The following is a 21,538-nucleotide window of genomic DNA, read 5'->3' on the forward strand; positions in this document are numbered from 1 at the left end:
TCTGAAAAACTCTCTCTCCATTGTATTTCCCATCTCCTTGTAGGTTTGGAATTTGTATAATTTCACCCTCACTCATCTTTTGCTCCCTTCCATTGCCCTTTTTATTGAACTGCACTAGGGTTTTGTAGTTTTGGCTGGATAAAATTTTGTCAAATGTCTCCGTAGACGCATGGCGACTGTTGCAGCTCATCAATTTGCCAATGCATCACTTGCCATGCTTGGAGCCCAGATCAGTGTCTTTTTATTAGAGTGCTGCTAGGGGTACCAAGAGGGGAACCGAATGGTAACAGAGGAAAACACAAGTAAAACATTCATAGCCAAACCTTGAACCAAACAAAGAATTCAAAGATCTAGCCATATGATTAGCCTTGAGATTGGATAGTAAGTGTAACTACTAAGTTTACTGTATTAATTACCAAACATATTTGTGGAGTACAAATATTTTATTTATATATTAACCCACAAAATCATTTGGGTCCTCAGCTTCAATCCTTTGGGCTTAATCCACATCATTGTGATATTAAAGCCAACAAAAGGTATAATTTATTTCCTAGTAAAATTTTCCTACATTGCGAGGTTAAGCTACACACCAGATCCAGCTAGCCGCCGCCTAGTTGCATTCGAGATCGAAACCTGACCAAGCCTGTCAGCTTCAACAGATACCATCCGCTCTTTGGGAGGCGTATAGTGTCGGAGCCATACTCCAGTATACACCTGAAACAAATGTTAAGCTCAGCGTTACAGGAAATGAATGAGCAAGAAATGGAAGTTATAATGGGAACTTGGATTGATCAAGAATTGCCTATCCAATTTCAGGAAATGAATGAGCATGAAATGGAAGTTATAATGGTAACTTGGATTGATCAAGAATTGCCTATCCAAACAAATAGAATTCTATCAACCTTAACTTTGACAATGATATTAGTGCGACTGGGATAGTTTCAGTTGTTTTGCTAAGAGGGGTTAAAGTTCTCAAAATTTTCAATGAGGCAAAACCAAAAGGCTATAAGGGTGCCATAAAAATAACCTCTTGTGGCCTCATAATCTTTGTGTCAGGATCGTCCAGTGACTCCCGCCAATGGGCCAAGTAGCCAGCCATGCGAGGGACGGCAAACAAAACAGGGAAGAACTCCGTGGGAAATCCCATTGCCCTGTAGCAAACATCTCATTAGTGGGCAATGATAAGAAGAGAGAATACTCATAAAAAAAAATGATAAGAGAAAAAAGTAAACAATTTTCTGAGATGTACCTGTAGATTAAGCCGGAGTAGAAATCGACATTCGGATACAGTTTCCTCTTAACAAAATATTCATCTGACAGTGCAGCTTTCTCCAATGCAACAGCTACCTGCAAGAAATATATGCGCTCACAAATAAAGCCCCAGTAAACATATTAAATTACAGATCAACTTTCATTCAAAAGAAAAGGTGAATCCAATCAAAACATAGTTGTAGGGCATGCTGCTAGTTGATGCCTGAGCCATTTGCATTGGGTACCTATGCAAACCAATAGAAAGTCAAGTGGCTAAGTGATCCTGGATAACAATTTAATAGAGTATGAACCTATTATGAACAATCAAACTAGATCCTTCCCAAATGAATGCACCAAGGAACCTTATCAGCTTACATTCTCTTAGAGGAAAGCACTGATATAGCTATTTCAAAAAAAAGGAAAGCACTGATATTCATTCTTGTTGGGGGTGTATTCAAGGCAATCTTAGCATTCATTGTTATGAGTAATTTAGGTTAAAATTCTATTTCAGTATTTAAAATTTAAGGTAGTATCAAAAAGAAAAAATTAATGTTACCTATATACTTACCAAAAAACTTCAAAAATTAAACCAAGTCAAAAACCCAAATTCTGAGAGTTAAAGTTTAGAGGAAGGAACAAGCGGAGACACTTGCATTAGAGTTCACTTCTAGTTATCATACAAGTAAAGTTTGTGCCCCCATGCAAAACAAAACCTCTTGGCTCATAATTATGTCACTCAGTTACATAAAGAATTCTATAGAACTATGGGTTGAAGTTTGTAGTAATCAGTTCATTGTTTCAGCCAGCAGGTGTAAGAAAAACACAAGAATGAGAAAAGATGGTCATCCCAGTTCACCTGCTCAAAACGTGCAACTGAATCCCTGCGAGTTGTTTATCTAAACAGATGCTAACAACAAGGCTGAGACAACTGAAATAAAATTGTGTTTCAGCTCCATCTTTTGAATACCCTTTCTGCTCTCTCCTGACGTTCACCTCTACTATTCCTGCCCTTGTCATGCAAAGGGAAGAACCACAAGTTCGGGAGCACATTGGTAACTTGGTTGTTTCTGCAGTGATTTTACCAGAAAAACAAATGGAAAATCAAGGGCCCAAAGATACTGATGTTTGATAGGAACCAGCCAGGTTAAGTGGGCCTAGCTTAGGATAAGGTTTTGTGAAATCAGCATTAATCATCTAAAATTTTCCCTTCCCTAATTTAAGAAAAGTTAGTGTCCAAAAGAACCATTAAAGCACCAATTCTGTTTAAGATATAACTGGTTATTAAATTTTGATACCTCAGTTAATTGCTAGAGGGTGCCTTTGACAGCATAACCAGCCCTTGGTTCTTGCAATCAATGACCAACTAGTGAAAAAGAGAAAGCTATAGCCTAAAATATCATGTTCAATGAATTATATAAATGGATGTAAGTTTTCCAAGCTAGCGAACTGTATCCAATATCTTCTGATGCAAAGTAATCAGTTTCAACTTTTCAAAAGCTAGATATAGAATTCTGGGTTGTGTAACCAGATAGTCAATTCTATATAAACAATAGGACACAATTAACTGTTAACTAGCAGCTAGGATTTTCACGGTTACAATGACATCAAGTTAGGTGCATGTAAAATTTGCAACCAAATAATTTGGATTTAGAGAGAAAAGTACCTCAATGAGTGGATCCCGTCCAACAATGGAGAAGACTTCCTCTGCCAATTTCCGTATAACCTTGGCACGAGGATCATAGTTTTTGTACACGCGATGCCCAAAACCTGACATCTTTCTCTTTCTATATATGGCAAGATAAAAAAGCAAACAGAGAAATCAGAATTGAATCCCAACTTGCTATAACTAGCCCGCATAGCTCCCTTGAGTAATCACGGGGAAAAGAATATACGCAAAGGAAAAGAATAAATGCAGAAGCAACACTTGCCTGTTTTTCACACCTTCAATGAACTCTGGAATGTTCTCAACCGTTTCAATCTCATTTAGCATTTTAAGGACAGCCTGCAATCCACAAAGTAAGAAGTTAAACCATATTTATCTAACTATAATAAAAAACATGAAACAAAACACAAAACAGGAGTATAAGAAGCTTTATCGGATGCATACCTCATTGGCACCACCATGTAACGGGCCATACAGTGCTCCAACAGCTCCAGCAAGAGCGGTGTAGACATCCACACCACTGTAAGTTTAATGTCAAAAATTTGTTAATCATTTGAACGTTCTAGCATTGGATCCCAAGTAGATAGAATGCATACCTAGATGCAAGATGTCTTGCAGCAGCCGTGGAGCAGTTCATTTCATGTTCTGCATGCAGTATGAAGAGAATATCTAGAACCCGAGCCAATCGAGGATTGGGTTTATAAGTCCTGTTGCCTCTGCAGTCTCACAGAAAAAATAATTCCAATTGAATGACAGCATGTCCAAGATTAATTAATGACATAAGTAATGCTTTTATGAACGTCAAATTCAAAGGAGAAAAGAAATTATAGCCCGTAAGTAAAAAAAAAAATACAAAATACACAGGCTTAACCCCAAACATTGGGTGGAGTTACAAATGCAAAGATAGTGGACCTCAACTCCCTTATTAGCCAAAGAAACCCCCAAAGATTTTGCTTCCCTAAGCATGTGGTACATCTAAATTTCTCTAAATGCTTTGATCAAATCCAAGATGAGATGTGCCATTATTGGAAAACAGGTGGTGGCTAACTACGATGGGCAGCTCAGGTAATGGCAAAGGTTTCAATTCATTAATAAATGGTGACACAAGCAAGTGCGATTGGAACTTTAAAACTCAAAATCCCACTTATTTTTCTCAAAGCTATATACTTCCCCATGACATACCTTTTGAACAGCAGTATGTCACACAACATTCACTAATAAAAAAGGGTAGCTAGAAAGACACAATAGCATAAAAATACGATGAACAAAAGACTTACAATGAGTCCAGCATATACAGGAAGTTCTCCGAATAAGAAAGGTTGCTGGAAGGAAGAACTGGAGGCCTTCCAGCCATCCTCAAATAGGCTGCTGCTGCAATGGTTGGTGCCTAAGCATTTAAAATATGTCTTCACCAATAAGTTGGCATGTTATGAAATTAACTGGAAATTTCAGCAATTATTGTGATGCATTCACAAACATGTACAGGTGACCAGGATAAGGTACAGGCAATTGACATTTAGTATGTTCCCCCCCATGAGTAAAAAAGAAAAAATAAGGCATACCTTTCCAAGTATCCGTGCTATTTGTTTGTCTCTCAGTGGCTTTGACTGGTAAAGATCTTGGCCCTACGAGAGTGAAAAGATTTCTGATCAGAGCTGTTTAATCACATCAGATACAGGATCTAAATGTAAATATGAACCTTTTTTTGTTTTTTTTTTTTAATTTGACAGATTTTCATTGATACTGTGAAAGGTACATTCGGGACCAGGGGTCCCATCTAGTATTACATAGTATCAATAAAGCATGGCCATAAACATGTAAATAGTATCAATAACTAGTTCATATGTAAATATGAACTAGTTATTGAAAAGACAGCAGATAACAATTTTGAACACAAATTAGGACCTTGCAACTACAAAGCCAATTTGAAACTTGCAATTGATCTAACTCAACCAAGTTGGCATGATTCCAAAATGATCAAACACAACTACATTTTGCTTTGGATGACTTGCTTACTTCAATATTGAATTGTGAATGTCTTTTGATGAATTACCATAGCATTCACAATTAAATTTCACTGTTGATCAGTCCATGTGTCTTACTGGGCATCAGAATGAGAGGCAGAATCATGAATCCCGTTTTGCTGCAGCAATCTCTTGCCATCTTGATGTTCCAAGGATATGCCAAATCTTTATATCTAGATCATTCCAATTTTTTCAATGTGCAGTACCTTGCTCACCTCAAAGCATACTAAGGCGGAGGTTCATAGCAGTCCTTTCCAAGGTGTGTGAATGTGTGGCCAGAACAATCTTAGTGCAGATCCAGTGTCCAACTCGTTCATCAATTTTTTATTTTTTTTTGTTGAATGGCTTCATAAAAGAGTTTATTCTGTGCATGAGCCATAAATGTACGCAGCCCATGCTTCAAAGTTTCAACGTTGAAATGATGGATTTTCAGAAATACGGAAACAATAAGTGCATTCAATTTCAGGTCAATGAAATCTGCCCAAAATATCAGTTGAAGAAATGAACCAACCTTCCACATCCTATAGCTTGGTGCACAGTCTTACAGTGCCTATGTACCATTTGTATAGCACATACAAAAGTATATAGGCATTCACAAGTTAAATTGGAATAAAATCTAACCGAGTTTTTAAACATCCAGCAAACTTATATGATCTCTGTCATGGAGTTCTGATATGCAAGTTATAGAACCAAGTTACAAAGAAAGATATGCAAGAACTTTATATAATCTCCATCTCAAGCTTTGAAGGAAAATATGCGAGTTACAGTTCGTGCATCAGACGGGTATCAATTTGAGTCCAGCAAATGTGGAATGCCCCCCACGCATGCGCGCGCGCGTGCGCACACACACACACCCCACCACGCAACAGAAAGAAAAAATAAGTGTCAAGTTCATTACAATAGGTTTCAACAGAAAAAACTGGTACCGATTTGGGTCCAGCAAACGTGGAGTAACCCTCACCCACCGCACACACCACCACGCAACAGAAAGAAAAAAGAAGAGGTGTCAAGTTCATTACAATATGTCTTGAATCTCTCTATACATCAGTTGGAAAGTAAAATTCTCACTAATGTTACCCCAAGATAAAAGAAGCCTAGTATCCCCGTCAGGAAAAAGATCCGTACTGTTCACTGAAAAATAAATGCCGCACATAACTTTACAGCTGCAATTTCTCCATCTTTCCTGACGTGTAAAGTCAATGACAAGCTAAAACCCTATTCTTCGAGGGAGATTACATCAAATCCAACCTTCTTGAAACTAATCCATAGTGACAGTGCAAAAAGCTATTTTCTTCCCAAAGTAAAAGTATTTTCAGAGAGTATAACATAAACAATCCAATGTATCCCATATTGAGCAAATTATGGACTTTAAATTTAAGTATGAAAATACTCACTCTAAGAGCAGGGTTGGCATCTGGATGGAATACAGAAAGAGCACTCATTGCACTGACAAGCACACCCATTGGATGTGCGTCATGTGGCATTGCCTGTATAATATCCTACAAAGGAGGGAAAAAATAAAATCACAACTGTTAAATACCATAAAATCTATAATATATAACATCTTTATCATTAGTTATAAATCAAGCAAATTACGAAAAAGACTAGAAAGGCATGGGTCGGCCCTTGACAAAACCCAAATATGTTTAAAGAGTCCACAGGGAACATCCCAGACATAAATAAATGCTCTGGTGCTTTTTATGCACAGAAACCAACTGACCAACTTACAAATTAAATTAACATATGCAAACATACTACTAAATTACCACTGAACCCATCAATTATAATGCAAAAATAAAATAAAATTATATCAACTCGACATTAAATACATGTGTAAATTTGGATTGCCCAAGCAAAGCAATAGAAACATACCAAAATGCCCTGAGGAACTGCTGAATGTTGAGAAACTGCGAACTCCCAATCTGCTAACTGGTTTTGAGAAGGCAGATTCCCATACACTGTAAAAAGGAACCATTATGTTCGAGCATTCAAAAGCTAATAAATATTTTCAGAATCTGATGATTCTGCTAAGAATAGATAAAAACATGCCCATTCCAATGCAAATTGCAAACCATCTCCACATAAGAAGACTTACTTAAAAGATAGGCCACTTCAAGAAATGAGCTGCTCTCAGCTAACTCGTCAATTGGGTAACCTCTGTACCTAAGAATCCCCTCGTCTCCATCAATATAACAAATTGACGACCGTACTGGTGCAGTATTAAGATATCCGGGATCATAAAGCTTAAGGCCTTTGTCATATTTTCCGGTTGTTATCTGTAAAACATGGCTATGAGTGAATTTTCTGAAACACAGAAATTAAGTACAAAAATGACATCAAGGGAGAAAAAAAATCATTGGGACATTCCGCAATAATCGAGACATACAATCAATAAATGAAAATTCCAGTCATCTGCTAAATAACGAATGAATAGTAGAGTTAGGGCATATCTACCAATCAAGAAAAAAATCAAGGAATCCCTGTTTACTTGGGGGTTAGTTTGGATGCATTGATTTTATAATCCTGGATTTTACAAGCTAAAACTAGTATTTCATAAGCTAAAACCTAGATTTTACAATCCTGAAAAATGTACCATCAAGGTTTTAGCTTATAAAATCTACGTCTTAGCATAAATTTAACTTTTCAATTTCATAATCGAACCAAAATCTCACCACTAACCCCTAAAAATCACTGCAAAAAGAAATTATTAAAAAAATAACATTTTTAGAATCAGAAACGAATCTAATTACAATAAAAAAATCCAGCACACCTTTTTCAAATCAGTAGATTTGACAGTTCCTTCTTCAGAAACTTTAACTTCGTACTTTTTTCCAGTTCTTCCATCAATTATCGTCAACAAACCACTAAGATCCCCCGGAGGAGGTACGATCTGTTGAGCAGAAACGCATGAGGGTTCCAAAACCGGCGAAATTCCGGCAGAAATTCCGCCAGCTAGATGCGCAGAAAGAACAGCTAATCGGCCACGAGCTAACATCGAAGGATCAACAATTTCCATTTTTTTTCTGGCAAGGAATCAAAACCCTAATTCCTAACCCTAGCTATCGATGACGGAGAAAAAAGAAAAAGCTAAACCCTAGATCAGAGATTTCTAAAAATGGACAAGAATGGATAAAACGGCTTTTATAGCTTCTGGTTTTTGACGCTCGGTTCTATGAGGTTGGAGATTTTTATAGGGATTCAGTTACAGGTGGGGCCCACGTGGAAATACTAAAAGTAAAAGGGTGATATGATAGATTCGCATCCACTGTTAGATAATTCGCATCCCTTTGCTATGTTATTTGACGTCAAAAAGCATTAAAGTCTGCCGCAATTCACGTTATAAGGGGTGCGAATTTATCAGCTCCCGAATACTAGACAGAGACTGATTCGTATCTTGGGAAGCTAAAATCGATCGGATAAGGATTGTTTGTTTCGCATGACGAGGAATTCAAATTCGAGTGTCTAATTTGCGGCGGTTGCGTAGAAACGTATCTGTCTTTGTTTGGAAAACACTTTGAAGACGGGATTCCGTGTCGAAAATAAAAACGGGATGAATGTCACTGTTGATTTTACCTTTTAAAGATGTATTTATTACTTTTTTGGGGATTTGAGCTTCTTCCTTTGTATTTTAGTGGACTTCGCTACAATGAATGATGCACGTTTTTTTACCCAAAACGGACTTCCGTTTTCATAGCAGTATCAGAACAAATCTAGTCGCCAGGATACCGCCTCGGTGTGGGCCCTAGTTATTGGCACCGCCTGATAAGAGTTTATAAGCGGTGTGATTTTGTCCGCAATACTATATTATGTACAATAGGATGATCCGAGCCGTCCGAGCCACAACATAAATAGGTTGTGCCTCACAGAATTATTTACATAGGATGATCCTAACCCTCTGATCTATAGAGGAAAAGCAGATTATCGAAACCTCTATAGATCGGAGTGTTGTGATCATCCTCTGGAAATGATTTTGTGAGGCACAACCAATTTACGTTGTGGCCCATCAAATGGATGGTTTGGATCATCCTATTGTACAATCCGTACAATACTTTTTGAAAAATAATGGACCATTGGGGTTTATACCATATAAAATCTCTAATTTTTGAGGAGCTAAAGAAAACATAATTATGAGATTTTACATATTGTATGCAAGTGTAACTAAGTATTTTCAAAAACTATTGGGCCCACTTCATAGGAGTGTTCATTTGTTGGGCCACAGTGTAAATAGGTTGCATCTAGTGAATCGTCTTCATAACCCTCCGATCAAAAATGGGATTGCTAGCAATAGAAACCATAGATCAGAGGATAAGAATGGTTCTGCCAAAATCATGGCTCTGCCCGTGCCCATACGAGTTGTTAGGCCTAAAATCGGTAATAGATACGGCAGTGACGTAAGAGCTGAGCTGGAGGACCCGAGGAGCCGGAGCGGAGGAGCTGAGTCCTGCGGAACCGAAGTGAAGAAGTTGAATCCTGCACATGAGCAAACGAGGTCAGAAGACCAACCCGGAGTCGTTACTCGGACAGGCCCTTCGACACTCAAGTCAGTATGAGCAGGAGTGCAGAGCCAATTTTAAGAGTGGTGGTTGAGAAGAAGTTATTACCCTTTGGTTTGAGCTCTGAAAGCCCTTTTATAGAAGGAAACCTGGGGTGGTTGGATTACCTACCACAGGACAGGTGTCGGCCAGTTATAGGTTCGAGTTTACCTACTCTAAGGTAATTACCATAATACCCCTGGGCTGACGCTGGATTTGTGGAAGGCCATCCTGGGGCCACGTGTCGACAGCTAATAGGCTGCTGTTTTTCATACCCCATCAAAATCTTCTCTAGATAACCAACGAATGTCTTGTACTTATGAAGAGAGATTTCTCACCCTGAATGCCATACCTTGCTGAAGGCACGAGATAATCACCCACATTACTGTTTGATGGAGATGTGAATGCCTGTTGGTACTGTAAAATTAATTTTTTATTATTAACAATGAAACATGTTTCTGGTCAAAACAAAAAACAAAAAAACTTTGGATGGAAGTTGCCAAACATGATTCTAATTGTGGAAGCATTTCAGAAAATCGAAAGCAATTTTGGCTTCCAAAAATGAGTTAGGCAAGTCTTTTTAACAGAAACGAGTTCCTAATCTCATGAGTCAGTTTAGTCTTCATTTCTACCACTGCAACTTAGGTCAAGCCGTGTTTTCTCTTCCAATGAAATTATCTCGAGCAGTGTTGGATATTTAACCTATTTTAGCTTTGAATAGTAACTAATTTCAAAGATTGTAGAAAACCATCAAATACTCACACAAAAATCATTCAACTCATCCAGTACATAAATTTAAAAAAGAATCTACTTCTTTACATCACAAGCCTGACCACCTCAATAAAAGCAATTATATCAATAGAGAAATGATATCAACACTCAAACATTTTTATAACAGGCGCTCAACTCTCTTATTGTTCAGTATATCAAGGGTTGTCAGAAGGATATTACAGTTTTCAAAAAGCTCTTTCAAGCACTTTAAATACTAAACAACAAGAGACTTGAGTGCCTCTTATTATAACATTTGAGTTTTGATATCATTTCCCTATCAATGTACTGAAAAATAATGTTATATTATTCAAGAGATAATTAAGAAATTCAAAGTGCACCTATAGGAGTCGAGGCTGGTTTCGAATTTATGATTTTTTCCCTTGAAATCAGACTTGACCCTACACGAGATTGGGTCCCTTTTAAAAAAAAAAAAAAACGAAATAGGACTCAGCTCAAGACCTATGATTTCTGAACCCGATCCAGGGGCCGGGTATCTTTGGGTCAGATGTGGGTCGTGTTTTTAAGCCGACTCCATCTAGTTTGGGACAAAGGCATAGTTGAGTTGAGATGAGTTGAGTTGTGTTGAGTAGATGCGGGTCGGGTTTATAATCGGGCGAGTCGTCCCTTGTACTGTACCCCCGATATTCTCATGGGTATTTGCTGGGTTTAGGAAACACAAGATGAATATCTGTCATTGCGGCCCTGAAACAAGTAACCTCTCTCAAAGTCTCAACTACACGACCATTTTATGTGCTATGTCACTGATCCTCCGTTTCATCTCGATTTCATTTTTTAACCAGATAAGGTTTTTGTTTAAATTAGGGTTTATTGAGATGGGCATTAAGGATTTTGATTGTAATTTTTTTGGGGTTTTGATTTTGATGTTGACTTTGGGTTTTATTCGTTTGAAAAAGGTTATTTGGGAGTGGGTTTGAGCAATTTGGGTTCCTTTTTAGAGAATGGTCTTGAATGGCGGGCTTTTTTTTTGTAGTTTATAATGCTACTCAGGGTTTTAATTTGTTGGTTGATTAAATGAAGTTGATGTAAACTAGGTTTTGGGCAATTGGGATGAGAATTTTGTGTTTTTGTTCCAGTGATTATAAATGGGTTTACATGTTTGGTGTTATTGATCCTGATTTACTTTGCTCTAGGCTTTGGAAAGGAAGTTCATATTTTAAATTTGTACCATTGTTTTCTTGAAGATTGTATTGGGCTTAGGGAGAGTACTTTAAGTGCTTTGTTTTAATTTTCGCATGCATTGTTTAAGGATGAGCTTGAAAAGAGTGATGCTTTATTTATTTATTTTTGAATGCTCAGAAAGATGCTTTATATTTTGTTTTTATGATGATAGCAGATGACTTTTTTTTTGGGGTGGTATTCATGTTTGTTTGTTCTGTGAAACAACCAATTACTCCAAAAGCTTAAGCCGTTGGGGATGGCGTTATTTAATCATTTATACTTTAACACTCCCCCTCACGTGTGGCCCCTCTTTTTAGGGTTGGCAATGTTAGAATCAATTTTCCTTTTTCCTACTCTGCTAATTTAGATTGTCTACTTTATTTAGGTTATTGCCATACTTAGGGTTTCCTTATTTTCCTTTTTACATTCTACTGATTTATGTTTCCTTATTTTGCTTTCCCTAATTTCTATATAATGTGGATGCCGTATGGCTATTCAGCAAGGAATAATCAAATTAAGTGCAATTTGCATATTGGAGGTCGAGTTTCCTCGAATTAACTCATTGGAGGCCTGAGTTTCCTCGAATTAACTCATTCTATCCCTTTTTTTCTATCATCTTCTTCCCTATTTTCTCTTCTGATAGAACGGTGTTCTATCAGCCTACACGTGGCACATGTGGCCCCTCTTTTTTGGTTGGCATTTACATGTGGATTTTTTTATATATCAAGGAGTTTTGAACCAAGGACCTTTGCTCTGATACCATGTGAAACAACAAATTACTCCAAAAGCTTAAGTGGTAGGAGACGGCATTATTTAATCATTTTATACTTTAACATGTTCTGTACAGGGCTTTGCATGAAACAGTTTCATCTCAAAATTTTGATACCAGCCTCTTATACTCTAATGGTTTTACAGGCATTATGTTTCTGTTTTAGCTGTTCTTGCTATTTGATAGGCTGATGATTGCCATTTTTTTTCAAGTGATGAGATTCTAATATGCCAATCTTCTAAATTTCACAGCTTCAATCCTTTGGGCTTAATCCACAGCATTGTGATATTAAAGCCAACAAAAGGTATAATTTATTTCCTAGTAAAATTTTCCTACATTGCGAGGTTAAGCTACACACCAGATCCAGCTAGCCGCCGCCTAGTTGCATTCGAGACCGAAACCTGACCAAGCCTGTCAGCTTCAACAGATACCATCCGCTCTTTGGGAGGCATATAGTGTCGGAGCCATACTCCAGTATACACCTGAAACAAATGTGAAGCTCAGCGTTTCAGGAAATGAATGAGCAAGAAATGGAAGTTATAATGGGAACTTGGATTGATCAAGAATTGCCTATCCAATTTCAGGAATGAATGAGCATGAAATGGAAGTTATAATGGGAACTTGGATTGATCAAGAATTGCCTATCCAAACAAATAGAATTCTATCAACCTTAACTTTGACAATGATATTAGTGCGACTGGGATAGTTTCAGTTGTTTTGCTAAGAGGGGTTAAAGTTTTCAAAATTTTCAATGAGGCAAAACCAAAAGGCTATAAGGGTGCCATCAAAATAACCTCTTGTGGCCTCATAATCTTTGTGTCAGGATCGTCCAGTGACTCCCGCCAATGGGCCAAGTAGCCAGCCATGCGAGGGACGGCAACCAAAACAGGGAAGAACTCCGTGGGAAATCCCATTGCCCTGTAGCAAACATCTCATTAGTGGGCAATGATTAGAAGAGAGAATACTCATAAAAAAAATGATAAGAGAAAAAAGTAAACAATTTTCTGAGATGTACCTGTAGATTAAGCCGGAGTAGAAATCGACATTCGGATACAGTTTCCTCTTAACAAAATATTCATCTGACAGTGCAGCTTTCTCCAATGCAAAAGCTACCTGCAAGAAATATATGCTCACAAATAAAGCCCCGGCAAACATATTAAATTACAGATCAACTTTCATTAAAAAGAAAAGGTGAATCCAATCAAAACATAGTTGTAGGGCATGCTGCTAGTTGATGCCTGCGCCATTTGTATTGGGTACCTATGCAAACCAATAGAAAGTCAAGTGGCTAAGTGATCCTGGATAACAATTTAATAGAGTATGAACCTATTATGAACAATCAAACTAGATCCTTCCCCAATGAATGCACCAAGGAACCTTATCAGCTTACATTCTCTTAGAGGAAAGCATTGATATAGCTATTTCAAAAAAAAAGGAAAGCACTGATATTCATTCTTGTTGGGGGTGTATTCAAGGCAATCTTAGCAATCATTGTTATGAGTAATTTAGATTAAAACTCTATTTCAGTATTTAAAATTTAAGGAAGCCTAAATATCAAACAGAAAAAATTAATGTCACCTATATACTTACCAAAAAACTTCAAATATTTAACCAAGTCAAAAACCCAAATTCTGAGAGTTAAAGTTTAGAGGAAGGAACAAGCGGAGACACTTGCATTAGAGTTCACTTCTAGTTATCATACCAGTAAAGTTTGTGCCCCCATGCAAAACAAAACCTCTTGGCTCATAATTATGTCACTCAGTTACATAAAAAATTCTATAGAACTATGGGTTGAAGTTTGTAGTAATCAGTTCATTGTTTCAGCCAGCAGGTGTAAGAAAAACACAAGAATGAGAAAAGATGGTCATCCCAGTTCACCTGCTCAAAACGTGCAACTGAATCCCTGCGAGTTGTTTACCTAAACAGATGCTAACAACAAGGCTGAGACACAACTGAAATAAAATTGTGTTTCAGCTCCATCTTTTGAATACCCTTTCTGCTCTCTCCTGACATTCACCTCTACTATTCCTGCCCTTGTCATGCAAAGGGAAGAACCACAAGTTCGGGAGCACATTGGTAACTTGGTTGTTTCTGCAGTGATTTTACCAGAAAAACAAATGGAAAATCAAGGGCCCAAGATACTGATGTTTGCTAGGAACCAGCCAGGTTAAGTGGGCCTAGCTTAGGATAAGGTTTTGTGAAATCAGCATTAATCATCTAAAATTTTCCCTTCCCTAATTTAAGAAAAGTTAGTGCCCAAAAGAACCATTAAAGCACCAATTCTGTTTAAGATATAACTGGTTATTAAATTTTGATACCTCAGTTAATTGCTAGAGGGTGCCTTTGACAGCATAACCAGCCCTTGGTTCTTGCAATCAATGACCAACTAGTGAAAAAGAGAAAGCTATAGCCTAAAATATCATGTTCAATGAATTATATAAATGGATGTAAGTTTTCCAAGCTAGCGAACTGTATCCAATATCTTCTGATGGAAAGTAATCAGTTTCAACTTTTCAAAAGCTAGATATAGAATTCTGGGTTGTGTAACCAGATAGTCAATTCTATATAAACAATAGGACACAATTAACTGTTAACTAGCAGCTAGGATTTTCACGGTTACAATGACATCAAGTTAGGTGCATATAAAATTTGCAAACAAATAATTTGGATTCAGGGAGAAAAGTACCTCAATGAGTGGATCCCGTCCAACAATGGAGAAGACTTCCTCAGTTAATTTCCGTATAACCTTGGCACGAGGATCATAGTTTTTGTACACACGATGCCCAAAACCTGACATCTTTCTCTTTCTATATATGGCAAGATAGAAAAGCAAACAGAGAAATCAGAATTGAATCCCAACTTGCTATAACTAGCCCCCATAGCTCCCTTGAGTAATCACGGGGAAAAGAATATACGCAAAGGAAAAGAATAAATGCAGAAGCAACACTTGCCTGTTTTTCACACCTTCAATGAACTCTGGAATGTTCTCAACCGTTTCAATCTCATTTAGCATTTTAAGGACAGCCTGCAATCCACAAAGTAAGAAGTTAAACCACATTTATCTAACTATAATAAAAAACATGAAACAAAGCACAAAACAAGAGTATAAGAAGCTTTATCGGATGCATACCTCATTGGCACCACCATGTAACGGGCCATACAGTGCTCCAACAGCTCCAGCAAGAGCGGTGTAGACATCCACACCACTGTAAGTTTATTGTCAAAAATTTGTTAATCATTTGAACGTTCTAGCATTGCATCCCTAGTAAATAGAATGCATACCTAGATGCAAGATGTAATGCAGCAGCCGTGGAGCAGTTCATTTCATGTTCTGCATGCAGTATGAAGAGAATATCTAGAACCCGAGCCAATCGAGGATTGGATTTATAAGTCCTGTTGCCTCTGCAGTCTCACAGAAAAAATAATTCCAATTGAATGACAGCATGTCCAAGATTAATTAATGACATAAGTAATGCTTTTATGAACGTCAAATTCAAAGGAGAAAAGAAATTATAGCCCGTAAGTTAAAAAAAAAATACAACATACACAGGCTTAACCCCAAACATTGGGTGGAGTTACAAATGCAAAGAGAGTGGACCTCAACTCCCTTATTAGCCAAAGAAACCCCCAAGGATTTTGCTTCCCTAAGCATGTGGTACATCTAAATTTCTCTAAATGCTTTGATCAAATCCAAGATGAGATGTGCCATTATTGGAAAACAGGTGGTGGCTAACTACGATGGGCAGCTCAGGTAATGGCAAAGGTTTCAATTCATTAATAAATGGTGACACAAGCAAGTGCGATTGGAACTTTAAAACTCAAAATCCCACTTATTTTTCTCAAAGCTATATACTTCCCCATGACATACCTTTTGAACAGCAGTAAGTCACACAACATTCACTAATAAAAAAGGGTAGCTAGAAAGACACAATAGCATAAAAATACGATGAACAAAAGACTTACAATGAGTCCAGCATATACAGGAAGTTCTCCGAATAAGAAAGGTTGCTGGAAGGAAGAACTGGAGGCCTTCCAGCCATCCTCAAATAGGCTGCTGCTGCAATTGTTGGTGCCTACGCATTTAAAATATGTCTTCACCAATAAGTTGGCATGTTATGAAATTAACTGGAAATTTCAGCAATTATTGTGATGCATTCACAAACAAGTACAGGTGACCAGGATAAGGTACAGGCAATTGACATTTAGTATGTTCCCCCCCCATGAGTAAAAAAGAAAACATAAGGCATACCTTTCCAAGTATCCGTGCTATTTGTTTGTCTCTCAGTGGCTTTGACTGGTAAAGATCTTGGTCCTACGAGAGTGAAAAGATTTCTGATCAGAGCTGTTTAATCACATCAGATACAGGATCTATATGTAAATATGACCCATTTTTTTTTTGTTTTTTGAAATTTGACAGATTTTCATTGATACTCTGAAAGGTACATTGGGGACCAGAGGACCCATCTAGTATTACATAGTATCAATAAAGCATGGCCAGAAACATGTAAATAGTATCAATAACTAGTTCATATGTAAATATGAACTAGTTATTGAAAAGACAGCAGATAATAATTTTGAACACAAATTAGGACCTTGCTACTACAAAGCCAATTTGAAACTTGCAATTGATCTAACTCAACCAAGTTGGCATGATTCTAAAATGATCAAACAGAACTTCATTTTGCTTTGGATGGCTTGCTTACTTCAATATTGAATTGTGAATGTCTTTTGCTGAATTACCATAGCATTCACAATTAAATTTCACTGTTGATCAGTCCATGTGTCTTACTGGGCATCAGAATGAGAGGCAGAATCATGAATCCCGTTTTGCTGCAGCAATCTCTTGCCATCTTGATGTTCCAAGGATATGCCAAATCTTTATATCTAGATCATTTCAATTTTTTCAATGTGCAGTACCTTGCTCACCTCAAAGCATACTAAGGCGCAGGTTAATAGCAGTCCTTTCCAAGGTGTTTGAATGTGTGGCCAGAACAATCTTAGTGCAGATCCAGTGTCCAACTCGTTCATCAATTTTTATTTTTTTTTGTTGAATGGCTTCATAAAAGAGTTTATTCTGTGCATGAGCCATAAATGTACGCAGCCCATGCTTCAAAGTTTCAACGTTGAAATGGTGGATTTTCAGAAATACGGAAACAATATGTGCATTCAATTTCAGGTCAATGAAATCTGCCCAAAATATCAGTTGAAGAAATGAACCAACCTTCCACATCCTATAACTTGGTGCACAGTCTTACAGTGCCTATGTACCATTTGTATAGCACATACAAAAGTATATAGGCATTCACAAGTTAAATTGGAATAAAATATAACCGAGTTTTTAAACATCCAGCAAACTTATATGATCTCTGTCACGGAGTTTTGATATGCAAGTTACAGAACCAAGTTACAAAGAAAGATATGCAACAACTTTATATAATCTCAATCTCAAGCTTTGAAGGAAAATATGCGAGTTACAGTTCGTGCATCAGACGGGTATCAATTTGAGTCCAGCAAATGTGGAATGCCCCCCACGCATGCACGCAACAGAAAGAAAAAAAAAGTGTCAAGTTCATTACAATAGGTTTCAACAGAAAAAACTGGTACCGATTTGGGTCCAGCAAACGTGGAGTGCCCCTCACCCACCACACACACCACCACGCAACAGAAAGAAAAAAGAAGAGGTGTCAAGTTCATTACAATATGTCTTGAATCTCTCTATACATCAGTTGGACAGTAAAATTCTCACTAATGTTACCCCAAGATAAAAGAAGCATAGTATCCCCGTCAGGAAAAAGATCCGTACTGTTCACTGAAAAATAAATGCCGCACACAACTTTACAGCTGCAATTTCTCCATCTTTCCTGACGTGTAAAGTCAATGACAAGCTAAAACCCTATTCTTCGAGGGAGATTACCTCAAATCCAACCTTCTTGAAACTAATCCATAGTGACAGTGCAAAAAGCTATTTTCTTCCCAAAGTAAAAGTATTTTCAGAGAGTATAACATAAACAATCCAATGTATCCCATATTGAGCAAATTATGGACTTTAAATTTAAGTATGAAAATACTCACTCTAAGAGCAGGGTTGGCATCTGGATGGAATACAGAAAGAGCACTCATTGCGCTGACAAGCACACCCATTGGATGTGCGTCATGTGGCATTGCCTGTATAATATCCTACAAAGGAGGGAAAAAATAAAATCACAACTGTTAAATACCATAAAATCTATATAATATATAACATCTTTATCATTAGTTATAAATCAAGCAAATTACGAAAAAGACTAGAAAGGCATGGGTCGACCATTGACAAAACCCAAATATGTTTAAAGACACAGGGAACATCCCAGACATAAATAAATGCTCTGGTGCTTTTTATGCACAGAAACCAACTGACCAACTTACAAATTAAATTAACACATGCAAACATACTACTAAATTACCACTGAACCCATCAATTATAATGCAAAAAAAAAAAAAAAAAATTATATCAACTCGACATTAAATACATGTGTAAATTTGGATTGCCCAAGCAAAGCAATAGAAACATACCAAAATGCCCTGAGGAACTGCTGAATGTTGAGAAACTGCGAACTCCCAATCTGCTAACTGGCTTTGAGAAGGCAGATTCCCATACACTGTAAAAAGGAACCATTATGTTCGAGCATTCAAAAGCTAATAAATATTTTCAGAATCTGATGATTCTGCTAAGAATAGATAAAAACATGCCCATTCCAATGCAAATTGCAAACCATCTCCACATAAGAAGACTTACTTAAAAGATAGGCCACTTCAAGAAATGAGCTGCTCTCAGCTAACTCGTCAATTGGGTAACCTCTGTACCTAAGAATCCCCTCGTCTCCATCAATATAACAAATTGACGACCGTACTGGTGCAGTATTAAGATATCCTGGATCATAAAGCTTAAGGCCTTTGTCATATTTTCCGGTTGTTATCTGTAAAACATGGCTATGAGTGAATTTTCTGAAACACAGAAATTAAGTACAAAAGTGACATCAAGGGAGAAAAAAATCATTGGGACATTCCGCAATAATCGAGACGTACAATCAATAAATGAAAATTCCAGTCATCTGCTAAATAATGAATGAATAGTAGAGTTAGGGCATATCTACCAATCAAGAAAAAAATCAAGGAATCCCTGTTTACTTGGGGGTTAGTTTGGATGCATTGATTTTATAATCCTGGATTTTACAAGCTAAAACTAGTATTTCATAAGCTAAAACCTAGATTTTACAATCCTGGAAAATGTACCATCAAGGTTTTAGCTTATAAAATCTACGTCTTAGCATAAATTTAACTTTTCAATTTCATAATCGAACCAAAATCTCACCACTAACCCCTAAAAATCACTGCAAAAAGAAATTATTAAAAAAATAACATTTTTAGAATCAGAAACGAATCTAATTACAATAAAAAAATCCAGCACACCTTTTTCAAATCAGTAGATTTGACAGTTCCTTCTTCAGAAACTTTAACTTCGTACTTTTTTCCAGTTCTTCCATCAATTATCGTCAACAAACCACTAAGATCCCCCGGAGGAGGTACGATCTGTTGAGCAGAAACGCATGAGGGTTCCAAATCCGGCGAAATTCCGGCAGCTACATGCGCAGAAAGAACAGCTAATCGGCCACGAGCTAACATTGAAGGATCAACAATTTCCATTTTTTTTTCTGGCAAGGAATCAAAACCCAAATTCCTAACCCTAGCTATCGATGAAAGAGAAAACAGGAGAAAAAAAGAAAAGCGAAACCCTAGATCACAGATTTCTAAAATTGGACAGGAATGGATAAAACGGTTTCTTGAAGGGGCTGAAGGCTTTTATAGCTTGTGGTTTTTGTTCCTCTGTTCTATGAGGTGCGAGATTTTTATTGGGATTCAGTTACAGGTGGGGCCCACTTGGAAATACTAAAAGTAAAATGGTGATGATGATAAATTCGCATCCACTGTTAGATAATTCGCATCCCTTTGCTACGTTATTTGACGTCAAAAAGCATTAATGTCTGCCGCAATTCACGTCATAAGGGGTGCGAATTTATCAGCTCCCGAATACTATATTATGTACCGAGCCGTCCGAGCCACAACATAAATAGGTTGTGCGTCACAAAATTATTTACATAGGATGATCCTAACCCTCTGATCTTTAGAGGAAAAGCAGATTATCGAAACCTCTATCGATATCGAAACCTCTATAGATCGGAGTGTTGTGATCATCCTATGGAAATGATTTTGTGAGGCACAACCAGTTTACATTGTGGCCCATCAAATGGACGGTTTAGATCATCATATTGTACAATCCGTACAATACTTTTTGAAAAATAATGAACCATTGGGGTTTCTACCATATAAAATCTCTAATTTTTGAGGAGCTAAAGAAAACATAATTATGAGATTTTACATATTGTATGCAAGTGGAACTAAGTATTTTCAAAAACTATTGGGCCCACTTCATAGGAGTATTCATTTGTTGGGCCACAGTGTAAATAGGTTGCATCTCGTGAATCGTCTCCATAACCCTCCGATCTACAATGGGATTGCTAGCTATAGAAACCATAGATCAGAGGCTAAGAATGGTTCTGCCAAAATCATGGCTCTGCCTGTGCCCATAAGATCTTCTCTAGATAACCAACGAATGTCTTGTACTTATGAAGAGATATTTCTCACCCTGAATGCCATACCTTGCTGAAGGTCAAGAGATAATCACGCACAGTACTGTTTGATGGAGATGTGAATGCCTGTTGGTACTCTAAACTTATCTTTTTATTAATAACAATGAAACATGTTTCTGGTAAAAAAAAAAAAAAAAACCTTTGGATGGAAGTTGCCAAACATGATTCTAATTGTGGAAGCATTTCAGAAAATCAAAAGCAATTTTGGCTTCCAAAAATGAGAATTAGGCAAGTCTTTTTAAAAGAAAGGAGTTCCTAATCTCATGAGTCGGTTTAGCCTTCATTTTCTACCATTGCAACTTAGGTCAAGCCGTGTTTTCTCTTCCAAAGAAATTATCTCGAGCAGGGTTGGATATTTAACCTATTTTAGCTTTGAATAGTAACTAATTTCAAAGATTGTAGAAAACCATCAAATATTCACACAAAAATCATCCAACTCATCCAGTACATAAATTTAAAAAAGAATCTACTTCTTTACATCACAAGCCTGACCACCTCAACAAAAGCAATTATATCAATAGAGAAATGATATCAACACTCCAACATTTTTATAATGAAAGCTCTTTCAAGCACTTTAAATACTAAACAACAAGAGACTTGAGCGCCTCATATTATAACATGTGAGTTTTGATTTCATTTCCCTATCAATGTACTGAAAAATA

General features: G+C 37.1%; 2 protein-coding genes across 5 annotated transcripts; both read right to left on the reverse strand.

Moving 5' to 3' along the window:
* Positions 1 to 303: 303 nt before the first annotated feature.
* On the reverse strand, positions 304 to 9,566 carry LOC143860703 (citrate synthase, glyoxysomal). Of its 2 annotated transcripts, none has more exons than XM_077371489.1 (13): positions 9,342 to 9,566; positions 7,034 to 7,214; positions 6,811 to 6,896; positions 6,333 to 6,437; positions 4,477 to 4,539; positions 4,192 to 4,301; positions 3,511 to 3,630; positions 3,359 to 3,434; positions 3,180 to 3,253; positions 2,915 to 3,035; positions 1,250 to 1,347; positions 1,028 to 1,151; positions 304 to 714 (listed from the first exon to the last, which is right to left on the reverse strand). In XM_077371489.1, exons 1-13 carry the CDS (start codon positions 9,414 to 9,416, stop codon positions 583 to 585), a joined length of 1,365 nt encoding a protein of 454 aa, XP_077227604.1. In that variant the 5' UTR covers positions 9,417 to 9,566; the 3' UTR covers positions 304 to 582. The 2 variants fall into 2 exon arrangements, with proteins under 2 accessions (XP_077227604.1, XP_077227603.1); XM_077371488.1 differs by lacking the exon at positions 9,342 to 9,566 and adding an exon at positions 7,709 to 8,123.
* On the reverse strand, positions 9,351 to 20,033 carry LOC143860701 (citrate synthase, glyoxysomal-like). 3 transcript variants are annotated; one of them, XM_077371486.1, is made up of 15 exons: positions 19,639 to 20,033; positions 18,965 to 19,145; positions 18,742 to 18,827; positions 18,262 to 18,366; positions 16,439 to 16,501; positions 16,153 to 16,262; positions 15,472 to 15,591; positions 15,320 to 15,395; positions 15,141 to 15,214; positions 14,876 to 14,996; positions 13,205 to 13,302; positions 12,984 to 13,107; positions 12,548 to 12,671; positions 9,809 to 9,887; positions 9,351 to 9,408 (listed from the first exon to the last, which is right to left on the reverse strand). In XM_077371486.1, exons 1-14 carry the CDS (start codon positions 19,870 to 19,872, stop codon positions 9,853 to 9,855), a joined length of 1,551 nt encoding a protein of 516 aa, XP_077227601.1. In that variant the 5' UTR covers positions 19,873 to 20,033; the 3' UTR covers positions 9,351 to 9,408; positions 9,809 to 9,852. The 3 variants fall into 3 exon arrangements, with proteins under 3 accessions (XP_077227601.1, XP_077227602.1, XP_077227600.1); XM_077371487.1 differs by lacking the exon at positions 9,351 to 9,408 and having other exon boundaries at positions 9,741 to 9,878; XM_077371485.1 differs by lacking the exon at positions 9,351 to 9,408 and having other exon boundaries at positions 9,749 to 9,887.
* Between the last annotated feature and the right edge of the window lie 1,505 nt (positions 20,034 to 21,538).

Source organism: Tasmannia lanceolata, unplaced genomic scaffold (assembly GCF_043159265.1).
Source record: "Tasmannia lanceolata isolate RefF3 unplaced genomic scaffold, GAP_Taslan_0.1 ptg000037l, whole genome shotgun sequence".
Lineage (NCBI taxonomy): Eukaryota > Viridiplantae > Streptophyta > Magnoliopsida > Canellales > Winteraceae > Tasmannia > Tasmannia lanceolata.